Genomic DNA, 20,894 nt, shown 5'->3' on the forward strand with positions numbered 1-20,894 from the left:
ACCCATAACAATGACTTCGATCCAGTGTCAGTCATGATCTGTACTCCATGCTGTTTTCTTCCATTCACATATTTATTTAGTTGGGTCCATGACTGCCTTATGGACATGAGCTTGCATGGCTATTTCTACCATGATTATTTTTAATTCATACATCAGTTCTTACCTAGATCTTTTCTTATGCAGATCATAGATTTTATAGAGGACAACAAGCAGGGCTATTGATGTCACAATAATCAGAAATGCCAGAAAGGCAATCAGTGCTTTAGAATTATCTAGAAATAAGAAATAACACGAGGAGAGGTTATTATGTCAAATATTTTGCCTGATTACCTGAATAACAATCTTCAGAGAATGTATATATTTTTCATTGTCATGAAGCTTTATAAACTAAAAATTCTCAAATATGACCAGATACAATAAGTAGATGTCTGATCTTGTGATTTTTGCTATATTATTTAAAGTCAATAAAAGCATTTATATTTAAAAGGAAATAACATACCCAAAGGACTTAAAAACAGCGTACTATAATGTTCTATGAACACTTTTCTAGATACTTAAGATATGTCACAACACAGAATATAAAATTGACAAAAAATCAGTAGCACTGCTACATGCTAATAGTAGATTTTCTGAAATAAAAATTAAGAGACCAATCCCACTTAAAATTGCTACAGGTGAGATATGGTGGCATGCACCTGTAATTCCAGCTACTCAGGAGGCTGAGGCAAGGACAATAGTAAGTTTGAAACCAGCCTGGACAACACAGAGAAAGCCCATCTCAAATATATAAATAAGTAAATGTAAAAAGTAAACTATAAAACAAAATACCTAGGAGTAAATACTGCTAAGAATAACTACAATAAAAGTTATTAAACATTGATGAAAGAAATTAGAAAAAAAACAAAACAAAACAAAACAAAAACAGCCCTTGTTTGTATATGAGAAGAATGAACACTGTTAAAAATGTCCTTACTACCAAAAGCAATGAACAAATTCAAGGTAGTTCCTGTTCAAATACCAATGACATTCTTCACAGAACTGGAAAAAATAATTCTAGAATTTTGTGGAACCGCAAAAATCCCCAAATAGACAAAGTCATTTTTTGACCCAGAAGAACAAAGCTGGAGACACTACCTTCTTTGACTTCAAAATAAATACAAAGCTATAATAGTCTGCATAGTGTTGGCATAAATGCAGACCTCTAGACCAAAATAGACAGCCTGGATGTAAACCTACACCAAGCTGCTTTTTTGACAAAGGTGCTTAGTAATTACAACTCACATTGGATAAAGGACAATCTTTTCAATAAATAGTGCTGATAAAATTGGATATCAGCAGGCAGAAGAATGAAACTAGACCTATATCTCTCACCATTTACACTAATCAACTGAAAATAGATTACATACCTAAATAAAAGAAATGAAACTATTAAACTACTAGAAGAAAACAAAAGGAAACACTCAGGACATTGGAAGGGGTAGGGACTGTTTGGGGGACAAGATCCCCAAAGTAGAGGAAACAAAAGAAACAGTGGGCAAGTAGGACCATATCAACATAAAAGGCTTCTGTACAGCAAAGGAGACAATCAGTAAAGTGAAGAACCTACAGAGTTGGGGGAAAATATTTGCAAACTATATGAATGACACGTGGTTGATATCTAGAATGTATAAGAAACTCCAAAAACTCAGTAGCAAAAATTTAAAAAAATTAGAAATGAATAATCTTATTTAAAATGGGCAACATATGGATATTTCTCAAAAGAAGACATATAAATGATTAATGTGTGTATGAAAAAAAGTTTAAAAAAAACCAATTATGAGGGAAATGTGATGAAAAGCACAATGAGATATCACCTCACTCCAATGGTAATGGATATTGTTAAAAATACTAAAGATGACAGTCTGGGAGGATGTGGAGGACAGAAAACCCTTGCACTCTGTCAATGGGAATGTGAATTAGAAGATTCATGGAAAATGAGATGCAGGTTCCTCAAAAAATTAAAATTGGAACTACTATATGATACTGCAAACCCATTACTGGGTATATATATCCAAAGGAAATAAAAACAGTGTGTCTAGGAGACATTTGCACTCCCTTGTTTATAGTAGTGCTATTCACAACAGCCAAGAAATGGAAAGAATCAGAGCCTCCATCAATTGATGAGTGGATAAGGTGTGGTATCTTGGCACAATGGTGTATGATCATCCATAAGAAGAGTGAAACCTCATCATTTGTGACAGCATGGATGGAACAGGAGGTCATTATGTTAAATGAAATAAAACAGGCCCAGAAAGACAAGACGTACATAATTTCATTCATACATAGAATCTAATAAAAAAACTAGTCTCATGAAAGTTGAGAGCAGATTGGTAATGACCAGAGGTTAGGGAACAGGAGGGAGGGTGAGCTGAGGAATGGTTTATCAATGGGTACTAGGTTACAGTTACACAGGAACAAGAATTCTGTGTGCTATATTGCATAGTAGCGTGGCTAGAGATCATAATAACTGCACATTTCAAAGAGCTAGGAGAAAAGATTTTTAAAGTTTTCAAGTATAAATATATGACAAATGTGTTACAAGTAGATGTTTCACATGATTTTACATTATCCAATGTGTACATATATGAACGGTACCCAATTATATATAATTTTTATGTTTTAATGCACCTACTAAAATAAATTTAACTTAAAACTTAAAATTCTAAAGAGATATTTCAGAAGACAAAACAAAGCTACCTGTTCTCATGGACAATTCTTTCTAGTGAGGAAAAAGATAATTAAATAATAAACAAAATCAATAAGCAAATAGAAAAGAGTGTAAAAATGATAAAGTCTGTCAAGATGAAAATACTACAACATAAGGCAGGTAAAGTACCAGTTCCAAAAATGTCTGCATTCTCACAGGGGAAAATAGACACTGGACAAAAAGTCAGTGGGGTGGTAGGAAGGAGATGGATCCTATGTAGTATATAGTTAGTGGAGGTCTTAAGTTTCCTTGTCAGTAAAATAGGAGTTATTTTTATTCGCTTTAAAAGGTTATTTATACTAGCTACACATCTAAAAATGGTTAGATAGATGAATATAAATATGAGTGGATTATATTGAATGTTTTTAAGGAAGTTCTTATTAGAATAGACTTTTAAAGTGACCCAAAATGTTCCTTGTCCTGTCTATATCTCAAATTCCTTTCCCTAAAAATGTCCATCCTTACCAGTGGTTAGTGGCATGCATACATCCACACATACATACACACATAACATATGTACATACATGTGTGCATAACATATGTATATACATATGTGTATGTATATGCCACATACATGAATATCAATATTGTTGCCAGTTGTGGATAACATGTATTCAGAATACAATCAAATCTCATCTTCCTCAAGTAAATTATTAATTTGAAACTATGTTACTAGCAAAGTAGAAACCTCAAGGTGAAAATTTTGCAAGAAATTGCATCAAATGAGTATAATTAGTATCCTGATCCATTATAGTTAATTATAATGGGTTCTACAAGAATATTAAGTAGCATCAGACTGGCTTTGATAAACTTATTTATTTAAAAAAAAGCCAAATCTTCAGATATATTCTGTGGGGTCTAAACACACATTTTCTACCTTCTTTCCAGGAACTCTGCGAAATGCATCCATCCATAACGGTAGAGAGGATGACAGACAAAGGGAAATAAAAGGCAAAGAAATTTTACATTTGGAAATTAGAAAAGAAAGCAGAGGAAGCCACCAGCTAACCTGATGAACAGGATAGAGACCAATCACTCAGAATATCTGAGTCTCAAGGGTGAAGAGAACACACGCTGTGGAAGGTAACCACAGGACAGAAAACAGGCAAATGTCTATTGAGTTAGTCACTCTAGATAGAGAGTGCACAATATTGTTTGCTGATATATGAAGGAAATTATAAGGAAAACTGCAAATAGACATATAGTCAAAGTGGTTATTCTGGAGAGGTAAACACCAGGCAGATAATGTGACATACAGCTGTTACTATTATTATTATTATTATTATTATTATTATTATTATTATTATTATTATATAATGAAATTTATTTGAGGTATTTGTTCCATGTGCACCTTTACTATGATTAAAATATTTATGATAAATATTTAAACAGAGATATTGTTATTAGGGAATGCTTATCTTCAATTAGGCAAATCAGGAGAGATGTGCATCTAAGGCCCACTTCTGAAAAGCCATGTTTAAGGGACAGAATAAAGAACAGAAGAAAAAACAAAAGAGGCACAATCTCTAAAACTGTACACAGGACAAAGTTATTAGCATGCATAAATGTCACAAACATTATCATAATTTAATATTCTTAGTCGATAATTCATCTTACAGATTATTTTAAGAAAGCAATAATCCTTTAATTGTATTTTCTAGTTTGAATTTATGATATTGCATTTGAATATGATGTTTACCTATATGTATTTACCCTGACAACTTAAGATATTATATTTATTTAAATGTCTAATTTAATCATTCAAAAATTAAATGTAAGTTTGATTGCAAAGCAATATACTTTTGTAAGATAGAATAAACTAGTAATAACTTACAAGATGTTGAATGATGCTTAATAATAGGCTTTCCAGAAAGTATTCCATTGTTGAAGTAGACCTAAATGTCAGTAATAAAAAAAATAATAATTTAGTTTTTCATGTAAATGTATAAAGCTGTTTATTTTTGTTTAAAATATGCTAATATGCTTTAAAGTTGAAACTTGAAGATCATGCCAATATTTTGTTGTCAAACATTTTTGAAAAGGCAGTCAAAAAGATAGAAAGAAATCTTAGCTTATTTTTAGCAATGATAATAACTTATAATCGGTGAAAATAAATAAAAATGGTTGAATAAATAAAATCTAATACATTAAAATTACCATTAGCATTAAAATTACCATCAGAATGCTAATATCTTCATATTTTATTTTAAAAAGGGAAATTTAACCATATGCTATTAATAAGAGTTGTACATAAAATGTACTTACTTTTTAAGGGTAAATGAATACAGTATAGAATATAGAGTAGAGACATAACTAACACAAACACCTATATCTCATAATATTCAGTACAAATAAAGAAAAACAATGAAGATGTACAGGGAAACTGAAAGAGTAAAGAAGCAATGATAATCTTGGCACAATAAAATCTCACGTAAAATAGATTGGAATAATGCCTCAAAAGGGATTAATGGTAAATGTTTAATATGGCAAATATATAACCAGCCTTTGATTCTATAGAAAGTTAGATGATTTCCGAGTATTCATAGTACATTCACATTTATCCTATATTGAGCTGTAAAAAAAATTCTATCAATTCCAAAGGCAGGGAGCATAAAATTCAATTATCTATCATAACTGATAATTACCAATAATAAAAAAATGCAAGCACCAAAAATGTAGAAACAGTCTCTTAATTAAAAACTTGCAATCACAGATTTTTAGAAATTAGTAGAAATCAGAATACTCTAATTTAAGCATTCATTCATTATATTTTCTATGCAGACATCAGAAATTAGTGACAAACAATATAGACATAAGTTTTGAACACAGTCAAAAACTTACCAAGGGACAATTTATAGCCTTAATCTCTTTTAAAATAACAGAAAAGAAAAGATATATAATGGTGGGGGAATAAACACTTTTGATCCAAAACCTACCAGAAGAACCCCCAAATGAATATATGAACAATGAAAATAAAAATTAAGAATAATAAAAACAATGCTATTAATTTGTTAACAAAGCTAAATAAAGATAATATAATTGCTCCCTCACAGAGGTCTAAATGTGGTAGTAGAGACAGAAATAAACATGAAAACAAGTTAAGGTAAGTGCAATGAAGAAAACAAAAGGTAGCCTTTTGCAGAGTGCAGAAAGGGATTTGGATAGTAAGATTATATGTTAATATGATGTTCACCTATATCCAGAATAATTTATAATACTTGAAGAGTAGGAGAAGATAATTCTAAGAAGAGAGAAGAGCATGGCGTAAGGAGCTTACAGAGAATAAAACTTGGGTGCATTTGAGAAACTAAGACCAGCATGCCAGGAGTTTGCTGGGCACTAATGAGGCAATGGAAAATGCCCGTGAATGTACCATGTTATTATGGTAACAACAACATGTTACTTTTAGATGGACGATTCTTGAAAAAAATATACATACACTCACTCGAAAAGGTTAAAAAAATCAGAAAAGAATAATCATATTAAAAGAATCCATAAGTGGTTCTCAAAGAATTTTTTTCTTAGTAAATATATGTAAATAAATTTTTCAGAGAAAAAATTATTCCTATACTATAAAAAATCATAAAACAGAAAAAGGGAAAATATCTCAAGGGCGTTTTATCCCTTAGCATAACTTTTATATATAGCTGCAACAAGCACAGTGCATCCCCGCAGCTGTGCCAATACTCTCTTTCTTTGCTTACTGAATGGGATTCACTTTAGGAAAATCCATTCATAAAAACTATAAAATATTAAGCAATTGATTTGTAATATTTTAGAAGAAGAATATACAATGACAAAGGAGAGATTCCCACCTCCCTTGGAATATGACGATGGTGTAGCATTATATCTCCCACTGTAATTCACCATGTAAAGAAATCACACCATGGTATCACAACATAATGGAAGTGCTACAAAGTGTGAATTTCAAACCCAAGCAGGAGATAAGTTCCATGCTTTAATACTTCTTTCCAGGAATGAATGGCAAAGAACATTTCGTGCCTTAAAAATTACTTTGATAAAACTCCAATTTATGTTTCTGGATAAAAATAACCAAAAAAAATATTATCAATATAAAAATATACTTCAAATGACAAAAGTTATGAAGCCAATGATCAACTTCTTATTAGTTAATTGTAGAAATTTCCATTTAACAGGAATAAAAGTGATGTATCTGTTTAAACATAAAATTGCATAAGACACTAAGGGCTGTGAAGAAAATTAAAATGTAAATTATAAACTGAAAACAAAATTAACAGCACATATGACATAGAGTTTAATATCATTTAATATACAAAGAATTTACCCCAAAAAGTAGACAAATGGGGTGAAGATATGTTATCATAAGGACAATAACAAAACTATATGTAATCTTAACAGAAAGTTAAAATCCTCATTAAAACAGAAAGAGATACAAATACCTTATTCTACATGCTAAATGCAAAAGTGTAGGCGAGACTCTCAAGAGACAGCCATTTCATACATTAATATAAAAAATGGTGATATGTGTCCAAACAAATCTTAAAATATATGTAAATTTCTTTGGGCTCAACCAATCTATTTCATGAAGTTTATCAAACAGAAATTATTAAAGACATTCAAAGGTTTTGCTATTACCAATAAGTGTGTTTACAGGATGTGTCTATATTAGAGATCAACATACAGTTAGTGGAATAGGATAAATCATGTAATATAATTTAAGCATATATTAAAAATTACATAGTAGTAAAATACTTAACATGGAAAGATGAGCATGATATAATGACATATGAAAAATATGGTTTGCTGGGCGTGAGACGCTGAGACAGGAGAATCATGAGTTCAAAGCCAGTCTCAGCAAGTCACTAAGAACTCAGTGAAACCTTGTCTCTAAATAAAATAGAAAAATATGGTTCACTAAACTGTATTCAGAATGTTGACATTATACTTGTTAAATGATTAAAAATGTACATTACAGGAGTGGGGCATGGTGGACCACACCTGTAATCTCAGCTGCTCAGGAGGGCAAGGCAGAAGAATTGAAAGGCCAGCCCAGGCAATTTAGATCCTGTCTCAAAATAAAAAGTAAAAAGGGATGGGGATGTAGTTGCTCAGTAGAGCATCCCCAGATTCAGTCCCCAGTAACACATGCACACACACACAAACAAAAAAGAAAGAAAAAAAAAAGAAATGTGCATTGTACATTTTCAAAGTATATTCATAAACTATGATCCACACATTGAGATTATGAATATTTAAAAGTTTTTGATGCTCACTAATATCGTCTGAAATTTTGTTTTTAGTATTTTCTAACCTCCATGTGCATATAAAATTTTGCAGTTGAAAAATTCACATTAAGAAAAAGAAAAGGGTCAAGAAGAAAATTGGCTAAGTAATAATGTGTTGCACATAAAGGACAGCACTTCTTGACACATGAGCACTAATTTCCATATAATCAAATCATTTTGAAGTTGTAAAATACTCTAACAAAACATTTCCTTTAAGCCATAGTTAACAGTTCCAGGGATAAAAAGATTGGAGTCAAATTTTTGAAACTCCTTCAAGTGTGATTCCATTAGACATGAGAGTTTACATGATCACTGATTTTAATGCTGTTCAAGTACTAGATAGTAATTGCTAAAATATATATTGGTACTATTATTATTATAGAAAGCATGATCTTACCTTCAACTCATATTCTGTTGAATAGTAAAGATCATGTAAATAGAATTCACATTTTTTGTCTTTCTTTTCCATGAGACTACCTCCAGTTTTGACTTCCAAGTAGTAGCTTCCATTGTTGGGGCCATTAATCTCTTTAGGTTGTGAACATTTGACAGATAAACTGTTGTCTCCCATCTGGGTGACACTCAATCTCTGGACCTCGGTTGGATCTATCAAAGACAAAAAGAGATTTGTTATTTTAATCATTCAATAAGTACATGTTTAAATTACTGGACATTGTATATAGTATAAAAGAGCTTAAATGTTATCTTGGGATTATAATAGTACATAAATTTAAAAAGCTGGAGCCAGACATTTAAAAACAAATCACCTGTTCATTCAGTGAGTATGAACATGAAGGTTGTATTTCAAATCGTGAGATGCATGCAGTCCCTGAAGGAAAGTATGTGGAATGAGAGAATAGGAAAAAAGCAGAGGGTGAGGGAAGGCGGAGGGAGGAGAAAAGATGGTGATCCAGAAACCTCCAAGGCCAACTTTTCCTTCCAACCATCCTTTCCCAAAATGCTTGAATTATCCTGCTGAACAGTGGCTTGGTTCTTCAAGAGCAAGCCACACATTGTGCTTGCTTTCTGTGATATCACAGAAACTCCGGGAGACAACAGAGGCATAAATTTGGCCTTTTAAAGTCAGAACCTCAATGACAGGGAGAATAAACCCTAAACAGGGAAATTTTTTTCACCAACGTGGCATCCAATAAACTCTCTGAAGCTACCAACACTGCCTCACTCCGGGTCATTTCTTCTTCCTGTCACTCATGGAAGTTAGTGATTACTTTAGGGGCGGATCTATCTTGGGGCCTGGAAATGATGGAGAAATTATACAGATGGCAATAGTCGAATGTCCCCCAAAATCTCAAATGGAAAATATGATATAAAATAAAATAGTATGTAGATCAGTGTGACATAAAGAAAAAAACTGCTAAAAAACATTGTGTTTCATGTGTTTTATCAGGTGAACAGAGGTTGATATAATGCTTTGTAAAACATTGCTTGGTCTCTGATTGCAGTTAATAGTCTAGATAGTAAAGACGACAAAAAAGAATACATTTTTATTGCAGTTGGTTAGGTGTTCAGTTGCCTAAAATATTACAAATCTCACTGACGCATTATTCCTGCTATTCTATGACTATGTCTAAAGAGAAGAGAGAACTCAGGAGAGCAGTTTTTTTTAAATTATTTTAAATTATTTTTGTTTAAAATTGTAATAAACTCTAGATGTTAACAAATGTGCTAGATCAATGTGTTTCCCAAATAAAGCATAAAGGTGGACGCATAGTAGAACAAAATGCTCTTTGCCGTTCATTCATGGAAAGAACTACTAAAGCATGGATCTCGCCAACATTTATTGTTGCCTGTATTCTTGATGATTGCCATTCAGACAGGAGTGAGATGAAATCTTAGAGTAGTTTTGATTTGCATTTCTCTAATTGCTAGAGATGTTGAACACTTTTTCATGTATTTGTTGATCAATTGTATTTCTTCTTCTGTGAAGTGTCTGTTCAGTTCCTGAGCCCATTTATTGATTGGGTTATTTGGGGGGGTTTTTGGTGTTTGTTGAGTCCTTTATATATCCTAGAGATTAATGCCTTATGAGAGGTGGATGTGGTAAAGATTTTCTCCCAATCTGTAGACTCTCTCCTGATTTTATTAATTGTTCCCTTTGCTGAGAAAAAGCTTTTTAATTTGAATCCATCCAATTTATTAATTCTTGATTTTACTTTTGTGCTTTAGGAGTCTTGTTAAGGAAGACAGATCCTAGGCCAACGTGGTGAAGATTTGGTCCTAGTTTTTCTTCTATTAGGCACAGAGTCTCTGTTCTAGTGCCTAAGTCTTTGATTCACTTTGAGTTGATTTTTATTCAGGGTGAGAGATAACGGTTTAATTTCATTTTTCTACATATGGATTTCTAGTTTTGCTAGCACCATTTGTTAAACAGACTATCTTTTCTCCAGTGAATGTTTTTGGTGCCTTTGTCTAGTATGACATAACCATATTTATGTGGATTTGTCTCTGTGTCCTCTATTCTGCACCACTGGTCTACAAGTCTATTTTGATGCCAATACCATGTCGTTTTTATTGCTATAGCTCTGTAGTATAGTTTAAGGTACCATTGTGATGCAGGATGCCTCCTCCAGACCTTAAACAATACCATACTTTCCTTGCTAAGGATTGCTTTAGCTATTCTGGGTCTCTTATTTATCCAAATAAATTTCATGATTGCTTTTTCTAATTCTATGAAGAATATCATTGGGATTTTGAAAAAAGTACACTGGTACATTGCTGGTGAGACTGTAAATTGGTGCAACAACTATGGAAAGCACTATGGAGATTCCTCAGAAAATTGGGAATGGAACCACCATTTAATCCCACTCCTTGGTTTATACCCAAAGGACTTAAAATCAGCATACTATAGTGACACAGCCACATTAATATTTATAGCAGCTCAATTCACAATACCTAGACTATGGAACTAGCCTAGGTGTCCCTCAATAGATGAATGGATAAAGAAAATGTGGTATATATGCTCAATGGAATATTACTCAGCTTTAAAGAAGAGTAAAATTATGGAATTTGTCAGTAAATGGTTGGAGTTGGAGAATATAATGTTAAGTGAAATAAGCCAATCCAATAAGACTAAAAGCCAAATGTTTTCTCTAATATGCAGATGCTAATTCACAATAAGGCAGAGTGGGGGCACTAGGGAAGAATAGCATTATCTTAGATTAGGTAGAGAGAAGTGATGGGAGGGGAGAGGAGGGGATATGGGGATAGGGAAGATAGTAGAATGAAACAGACATTATTACTGTATGTACTTATGTGACTACATGACCAATATGATTCTGCAACATGTACATTCAGAAAAATGAGAAATGATATCCCAACTATGTATGACATATCAAAGTACATAAATGCATTCTACTGTCATGTATAACTAATAAAAACAAATAATATATATATAAACATATGAATAACACACATATTTTTGAAAATAAAATGATATTATCAAAAATTTAAAAAATCCTGGAACTTACATCCTGCTTGGGTTTGAAATTCACACCGAGTAGCATTTCCATTACGTTGTATTTTTGCAATGACAAAGGCGTATAATGATACACTATATTTTTGAAAGGGTTTCAAATTTCTCAAATCATATTTGCTTTGGTTCATCTCCAGAGTGACACATTTTTCTCCTTAGGAAAAGAAAAGAAAAGAAAAATTTAGCAAAGTTCTTAAAAGTCACGATCACCATATTTTTCATTTGGTCTCCACGTAATTCCAAGCAGACTCCAAATTAATGAGAAATAAGTATATCCTTAATGCTCAGATGTACATATAATGCTCAGAAAATATTATTGAACAATTCAATTTTTATAAATAAACTCAAATATTCAAAAATGATGGTTTCATATGATTGATTTTAGTACATGATATATTTAAAATCCCAGATACATTTGTGAAGGTATTCTCTTTTATTCCTAAGACAACTATAAAAGTTGTAAATTGGAATAGTTTTTCATCAAACCTTTTCCAATTCTTAGCCTCCAAATGTTGAACATTAACCTGAGCTACCTTTATGAACCTCCACTGCAGACACCATTTGATCATCAATAACTAGGTCTGCTCTATCATACTACATTAAGCACTACAGGAGTCCATGGGATCCATGAGACTGAGGGAAAGCTTCACTCTAGTATTGGAATCTGAGCTCTTCATTCAAAGATGAGTGAAACTGAGTGGCTTAAGGGAGAAAAGAAGATGCTATAAGTCAAAGAAGGAATGTTTTCAGTTTAGGGACAAGCCTGACTAAGTCAGGGACACATCTGAGAGATTGGGTCTCATTGAAGTATCTTAACATTTAGGCAGAAGAGTTAGCATTTGTCAAGTGAAAAACATCACTAGACCTTTGTCATTAGCTGTCCATGGGCTGTGTGTGGACTGTTGCACATAGTAGCCTTGCGAGGGCGTAAGTCTGGCATTGGGAACTTTTGGAAGCACCCCCCCACCCCCGCAGGGATTGACGACCTGATGTAGGTGAACTTTCCCCTCAAGCTCTGCCAAAGATCCCACACAGCATCTGAGATGGGTGTGACCTGCCAAAATGTCAATCAACCTGCTGAATGCAAGACATCAGGAAGCAAGACTTTGCCCTTGAAACCTTATCTCTGCTTTGATGGACCCCCTTAAGTAAACTACCAAAGCCATTTTGTCTTTTGTCTAGTTCCAGAACCCACGTGGACTAGATCTATCAGGGGCTTTGCTTCCTAAATATATTTCTGAGTATTTGTGCTTTGTTATTTACTAATTGCTCAAGATTGTAAGTTTTAGGGTGGCTTGGATTCTCCTGGACAGGAAGAAAAACCCCTTCATGACACGTTGGCCGTCATCCTCCCCGAAAGGCACTGACATTTTTTTATTAGACAAATGACATAAGAAAGGATGGGTTAAATGAAGATAGGAGAATTGGCATGTTATTGAATAGCAGCTAAAATGATAATAATAAAACTTATAACGATAAAAAAAACAAAGCAAGTACTTGTTCCATGTGCCAAGATGTCCGGCACATGATTTTTAGACAATATACATGAATCAATTAGTTTAATCATCTCTTTGACCCTATATGTAGTATCATCTGATTTTACAGATGAGAAAACCGAGCTACAGAGAGATCCAACAATCTGTCCATGACTCCAGTGGAAAGGAAGAACGAAGTCAACGTGAAATCAAGCTTGAGATCTCAGAGCCCATTCTCCATTCTTTGCCATTTCACATGCCAACTGGGGTAGAAGAGGGGACAAGTAACCATAGCAGGACAAAGCTTGACCTTTTTCTTGAATGCCTCCCTTCTCTGGATGTGCCATTGGGCTTGTAGAAGCAATGTGTGTTTAAAAGATGCAGTATATGCTTATGTCTTATCTTAGTCACTTATTTGTAAAGTGGAAGTTGTAATATCTAGACAACACCATGGGATTCCCAATAGTGAGATATAGTAGCTATTCTAGAATGATTACATTGCTGGTGGGACTGCAAGTTGGTGCAACCAATCTTGAAAGCAATATGGAGATTCCTCAGAAAACTTGGAATGGAACCACCATTTGATCCAACTATCCCACTCCTTGGCACATACCCAAAGGACTTAAAATCAGCATACTATAGTGATGCAGGTACACCAATGTTTATAGCAACTCAATTCACAATAGCTAAATGATGGAACCAAACTATGTGCCCTTCAACACATGAATAGATAAAGAAAATGTGGTATGCATACTCAATAGAATATTATTCAGCCTTAAAGAAGAATGAAATTATGGCATTTGCCATAAATGGATGTAGCTAGAGAATATCACGCTAAGCAAAATAAGTCAATCCCAAAGAAACAAAGGCCAAATGTTTTCTCTGATATGCTAAACTAAGTCACAATAAAGGGTGCTAGGGAAGAATAGAGGTACTTTGGATTAGACAGGGGGCGTGAAGGGAGGGAAAGTGATATGGGGCGAGGAAGGATAATAGAATGAATTGAACATATGACCCTGTATGCGTATATGATTACACAATTAGTAAAACTCTACATCATGTACAACCAGAAGAATGAGAAACTATACTCCCATTTATATATGATGTGTCAAAATGCATTCTACTATCGTGTAATTAAGTAGAACAAATTTTTTAAAAAGTGAGGCAACTGAGACAAGTCCTGTCTCAGAGTCATGTGTGTTGCACTGAAAATTCACAGATATACTAAGTTCTCTGCTTGTGCTTTCTTTTTCAGAAAGATCTCAGGAAATGTGCTATCAATTTCCTGACTTGGACTACTTTAAAGCATCTTCTTAAATACTGTTTCAAATCATGTCACCATGCTGCTACTCAATGGATTTTGTACTGTCAAAAAAAAAAAGCTGTATTTTTTCCATTAATAAAAAGCAATCCATAAAATAATGCCCAGCAATATTATTGGTATTTTGTAGAGTTCACATTGATTTCAATAAGGTTTAAAAATACTCCCCCGAATGCAGTAAATTTAGAAGTACTCTTTCCCACTACTGAGGAATTTTTATTCAGTTGGCATCATTAAGCTAATGACACAATAGTGTAGTTCCCTAAAATGTTTGAAATCATGAATAACGCAATGGCAGAAAGAGCACAGCCTAAGCTGTTGAACATTTATCTCAAGTTCTGTTGGCCTCAGTTTCATCATATGAACCATGAAAAAAAAAATATATATATATATGCATATATGTAATATATATACATATACGCATATATATGTATATGCATATATATATATGTATATGTATGTGTGTGTGTGTGTGTGTGTATATATATATATATATATATATATATATATATATATATATGACTTCCTTCTCAGAGTCATTATTAGGATACTTGATGAAATCGTTAACCCATTAAGTCCAATGTTTCCAATTCTGTGAATACTTCAATACTTCAACAAAACTCACACTGGTACATTAAAATAGACTGGAAATTATAACCTAGAGTTTATATATTATTATATTAATTAATATAATTGTAATTAGAGTCTTGACATTATAATATAATTATATTATAGATTATATGCTATATTTAAGTTTTTACTGGTATTCCACATCTGGAATGATGGGACAAAATGGTTTAAGTAGAACATTATAAAAATACCCGATAAACTAAGGAAACTAACTAAATAACAAATACATTTTTCCTCACGTTTTAATTCCTGGCTTTCAGAGTCCCTGAAACAAATTATGAAACAATAAAATATAATCTATGATTAAAAAGTAATATGAACTATAAATCTGAAAGACTTTATTCCTGTGGATTTTAACAGTGATTTTATTTGAAATAACAAGAGTGGTTAACAACTACTTCCAAAATATTATGATCCTACCAGCTCTCTTTCTCTTGGATACAGTGAGAGAGGATCTCATTATGGCACGGTTTTGAGATAAATGAGAAAACAAAGCAGAGCACACCTGTGAGGAGGATGGTGGGTTTTGCTATGGAGAAAACAGACTGTGTCCTGAATCCAAAGGCGCTTTAGGCAAAGGTAGTGCATGTTCTAGAGTGAAGGCTGGATTTAGCTACTAGCATATAGTTTTGGAGAAAAGGGCACACATGATCTTGTCCAACTTCCTCTTCTATCCCTTCCAATCCCACACCAGCTTTATAGATGGACAGACAATATTTTGTGTATAGCCACTGGAGTAAGTTTTGGAAGGTGTTTGCTTTTGGTTGGCTTGTTTAGGGACTTGAATAATGATTTTGAAACAGTATGAGTCAATTACATAACATTTACAAGACAGATATAAGTAATGTCTGTTAGAGATTTTCTTCATCCAAGCTTTGGAGTGCAAAGATTGGCACAAAGACACATCATGAAAAATAAGCCAATATTGGAGATGTTCTGTGTTCAGAATGGAAGCAATTCTAAAATCAAGGCAAATAGGATACTCTCACAGTCTCTATGCTTGAAGCTCTATGGTTCACTGGCTCTCTTCATACGTCTAATACTTTTAAATTCTTTATTTCTCTTTCTTGATATAGAATTAAATTCTATATAAATTACCTGAATTGAGCTCATGACAAAGAACAAATCCACTGGGAGTGAACCCACTTTCTGGGGATTTCCAGCTAATTACTCCTTTTTCATCACTTTCACCACGGCAAGAAAGATTCTGAGGCATTCCTGGAGCTGTTTAAAGAATAAAAATAGGTAATATGAAAAATAAGACACAGAACAATCATTCTTTATATAACCACTGTGCAATATTAATAGCCATATTTAATTGTGAATTAGCAATGAAATTTAAAGAACAAAATTGGAGTTTATTAAATTTGCTTTAGAATTAATGAACAGGCTAAGTGTCTCTTCAGGGTGGCCTTGTGAAGCTTAAGCATTCCATTGACCTGAAGATACCCAAGAATGCCCTTTTCCTCTCATACATGTCATTGTCAAGATACCTTGAAATTTCTAGAACTTGCTGTGTCAAGAATATCAACTTTTTAGCACTGATAAATTTAACAGTAAGTATTTGAGTAGCACTCATTGCTTCCAGTAACTAGTTATTAAATCCTGAGATAAAGAATGTTATAGATGTTTAAATGAAATTTCTGAGGCATAATTTATGTTGAAATGCATCCACTTGAGGTACAGCTTGACAAATTACAATGAATGTATACATCCACATCACCCACACCATCATCAAGATGTATAGTACTTCTATCATCTCAAAAAGTTCTTTTGTGCCTCTTCTCAGTCAACCCAGCTCCACTGCCCAGTCTACACACCTTCTGATCTGCTTTTTGTTACTATATATTAAATGTGTCTTATTATCAATTTCATACAAATAAAATTAAACAGTAAGTAATATTTTACGTCCCACATATTTCATGTAACATAACGTTCTGGAGGTTTATTCTTCTTGGTGCATATGTCAGTGGCTACTGATTTCTTTTTTACTCATTGGTCATGCTGTGGTTCAGATATTGAATGTCCTCCATGACCATGCGTTAAGGGTTGGTTCCTAAAGTGTGCTACTGGGAAGTGGTGGAACCTTTAGGAGATAGAATCTAATAGGAGGTTCTTAAGTCATTGAAGGCATACCCTTGAATGGAATTGAGGAACCCCAGTCTCTTCCTCTTCTCTTTTTGCTTCATGGCGCACAAGGTGAGCAGTTTGCTCACACATGATTGCCATCCAGTGTCCTCACTAGAGGCCCAAAGCCTGGGGTCACCCAATCTTGGAAAAAAACTTCCAGAATCATGATCTAAATAAACCTTTTCTATTTATACATTAATATTTCCTTATAGGATGAAAAGGTGACTAATACAAGCAGTATTTATATCATTGTAAAGGTATGTCACATTTATCTATAATTCAGCAGTAGATGATATTTGAGTTATTTCTAGATTTTGGGCTACTCTGAATGAATCTGCTTTGTTTTGCGGATATATTTTTCCCTCTTTGGTAAATATCTAAAGTGATGTTGAAGGGTCATTATTACTTCACATCCTCACCAATAGTTACTATTGCCAGTATTTTTAATTTTAGTGGATGTAAACTATCATATTCACCTTATTGCTTCAATTTGCATTTTGCAAATGGTTAATGATTTTGATCATTGTTTTACGTGTGTATTAGGCAATTTTTTTTTTTTTTTTTTTTTGCCAAGTGTATGTTTAAAACATTTGCTTTTCTTTTTTCTTTTTCTTTTCTTTTCTTTTTTGGTACCAGGATTGAACTCAGGGACACTAAACCACTGAGACACACCCTCAGCCCTTTTTATATTTTGTTTAGAGACAGGGTTTCACTGAATTGCTTAGGGCCTCCCTAAGTTGCTGAGTTGGGCTTTGAACTCACAATCCTCTTTTCTCAGCCTCCCAAGCCTCTGGGATTACAGGCATGTGCCATGGTGCCTGGCTGTTTGCCCATTTTTAACTGTCCTATTTGATGTCATATTTCATAGCTCAAAGAACTCTCTATACATTCTGAAAAAAAATCTTCCTTTGTTGAAAAACATCAATTGTAGATACTCCCTTACAATGTATGGCTTGATTTTTTATTTCCTTTAATCTCTTCATTCAAAGGGGAGAAATGTTCAATTTTGATGAAGCTCAGTTTATCAATTTTTTTTAATGATTCTTGATTTTTTTAAGCCTTGGAAAGCTTTGCCTAGACTAAAGACACAAAGATATACTCCTATGTCTTTAGTTGGATTTTTTATAGTTTAAGCTTTTAGATCTACAGACCATTTTGAGTGAATTTTTGTGTTTGTTCAAAGATAAAGGTTAATGTTCTTTTTTTTCTATAATGATACCCTTTCCACAACAGAAATACTTATGCCCTTTTCTTAAATGTAAATATAGTTTTCTAAGATTCCTATTTTAATACAATGATTTATAAAGACTAATGATTTTAGTTCTTAATATGTAAAAGTATTACATTTTTCTAGAATGCTAAGGGTATAGTTTTTATGTAGTTTTACTTGCTCTTCCTGTAGTTTATATTATTTTGGGAGATTATACGGAGAGCTGGATTTAGGCATTCCTCAGCCATGGCTTCCATACAGAATTTAGAATCACTTTAGTAGGTTCCATCAAAAATCTTGAAAATATTACAATTAATAAATAAGTTTAGCAAAGTGGCATATTGCAAAATTAATAGAGTAAAATCTATTTTATTTCTATATATTATCAATGAATACCCAGAAATGAAATTTTAAAAAACAATACTATTATAAACAGGAATAGACTTAAATTAGGAATAAATTCAACAAAAATACAAAATCTGCATACTGCAAAACATTTTGGATATAAATTTTAAAAGACCTAAATGAATGGAAAGACACTCTACATCAGTTTATGGACTAGAAGATTAACATGTCATGTATCCATATGGCCCAAATTGGTCTAGATTCAGCACAATCCTTGTCAGAATTTCAGGAAGATCATTTGTAAAAACTGTTAGTTGATCCTAAAATTCATCTGGAATTTCAAGGGCTGCCATATATTCCAAACAATCTTGGGGAAGAAGAATGAATTTGAATGACTCCTACTTTCTGGTTTCAAAAACTTATCACAAAGCAATAGTAAGTGTCTAGTACTGGTATAAAGATAGATATATAAACCAATGAATAGAACTAAGAGTCAAGAAATACACTTGTCATTATGTTCACCAAAGTTTTAACAAAGATAGCAAGACTATCCAATGGGAGAAAGAACATATTTCAGCAATTGGGCAACCAGATAGGGCAACTAGATGGTCACATGCAAAAAGAATGAAGTTGAACACTCACCACAAACCATGTACACACACACACACACACACACACACACACACATATATCAGTAATACAGAAATATATATATTTTACATATACTTATAGAATATATATAATATATTATATATTACATATTATATAACATCATACATATTATTGTAATATATATTCTATAATATATATTCTATAAGTACAAACATATATGTATGTGTGTGTATCTCTCTCTCTCTCTCTCTCTCTCTCTCTCTATATATATATATATATATATATATATATATATATATATATATATATATATATTTCTGTATTACTGGGATAACTCTTAACAATGTCATATTATTTTTAATCCATTTTGCTAATTGTCCACTTACTATTTAGTTCCTAATTTCATAGGAAATAAGGAAATTCAGACCTGCAGTTGTCTAAGCTCTGGCCAGGTTTCATACCCACATTACATTAATCCTAAGCCTATTCCAAATCCTAAGAATAATCAAAGGGTGTTGAGACGTTCCCATGCCTCCCCTATACAGTGGAGTATTTGAATAAAATTTATCTGTTTTTTGAATATTTGATGATCTTGCTGGTAAAGCTACCTTTTTATTTTTATTTATTTTTCCAGATGTTGTGAATTAAATATAGAACTTTGTACATGCTAAACATGTACATGCTAAACATACTACTGAGCTACACACTCATCCCCTATAAAGCAACCATTTCTTTTCTTTCTTTTTTTAAACAGACCAATAAGAAAACAGGTGAGTAGAGAGATAAGTTGGTATAGTTTTTAATTCTAATTTCCTAATTCTTCCTAGTAAATGTTCATGTATCAGAGCCTTTAGAAAATTATACATTTTATCTAACTTTTCAAATTGGATACAAGGTTGTTTTCTAACTTACAGAATTTCTTACATTAAAAAAAATAATTTCTACGATACTTTTTACTCTTATTGTTTTATTCAATTCATGGAGGAAGGATTGTTCTGCTGGACATTAGCTATTTCATTATTCTTTTCAAAAGCCAGGACTCACACTTATTACTGAATTCCTACTATTTTTGTTTGTTCCCTTGTTCAATAATATGTACTCTAAACCTTGTTATCTTTGCATTTGTTTCATAGGCACTTTTTATTGACTTTCATTCAACATATACCAAAGTTAAAAAATTCCAATAAAATCACTTTAACATTTTTAATGATACAGAATTTCCCCCAAATTGGTCTTTACTCAAATCTGAGTATCTGTGCAAAGCACTCATTTTTTTATTGTAACTTTTGATCTATTGTGACATTTATCTTCCCTGTGGTTTTCTACTTGTGTTCTCTGCCTCTTTCTGCTCTTCCTTCTCCTCTTTTGCTCTTCCTCCCCCTCCTCCTCTTGCTGCTCCATATCACCCTTCCTTCTGTGACACATAGAACTCTTCATTCCATAATTCTCTTCTACTGCTTGTTGGCAGTCCCATCTCTTTTACTTTCCTTATGGTGGTTACTCATAAATTGTCAGACAAATAATAAATGCATTTTCCTAGAAAATTCTGAATTTAATTGGACTCTTTATAGTTCTAAATAAATGTGTAAATTTTAACACTTTTTCACCCATTCTCCTAAATGCTATTAATTTTCATAATCTCACGCTTCAGTTGTTAATTAAGAA

The 20,894-nt window shown here is 32.8% G+C and overlaps 1 protein-coding gene across 4 annotated transcripts in view; it reads right to left on the reverse strand.

Moving 5' to 3' along the window:
• Positions 1-20,894, reverse strand: part of Ptprc (protein tyrosine phosphatase receptor type C) — a 112,321-nt gene that overhangs the window by 25,201 nt on the left and 66,226 nt on the right. For all 4 annotated transcript variants that reach the window (XM_027945556.2, XM_027945554.2, XM_027945555.2 and 1 more), the window contains 5 exons: positions 16,031-16,156; positions 11,502-11,660; positions 8,411-8,619; positions 4,581-4,641; positions 164-272 (listed from right to left, as the gene is read on the reverse strand). In XM_027945556.2, the coding sequence (XP_027801357.2) occupies positions 164-272; positions 4,581-4,641; positions 8,411-8,619; positions 11,502-11,660; positions 16,031-16,156 (664 nt within the window). The remainder of the gene's footprint in view (positions 1-163; positions 273-4,580; positions 4,642-8,410; positions 8,620-11,501; positions 11,661-16,030; positions 16,157-20,894) is intronic.

The sequence above is a fragment of the Marmota flaviventris genome, chromosome 12 (genome assembly GCF_047511675.1).
Source record: "Marmota flaviventris isolate mMarFla1 chromosome 12, mMarFla1.hap1, whole genome shotgun sequence".
Lineage (NCBI taxonomy): Eukaryota > Metazoa > Chordata > Mammalia > Rodentia > Sciuridae > Marmota > Marmota flaviventris.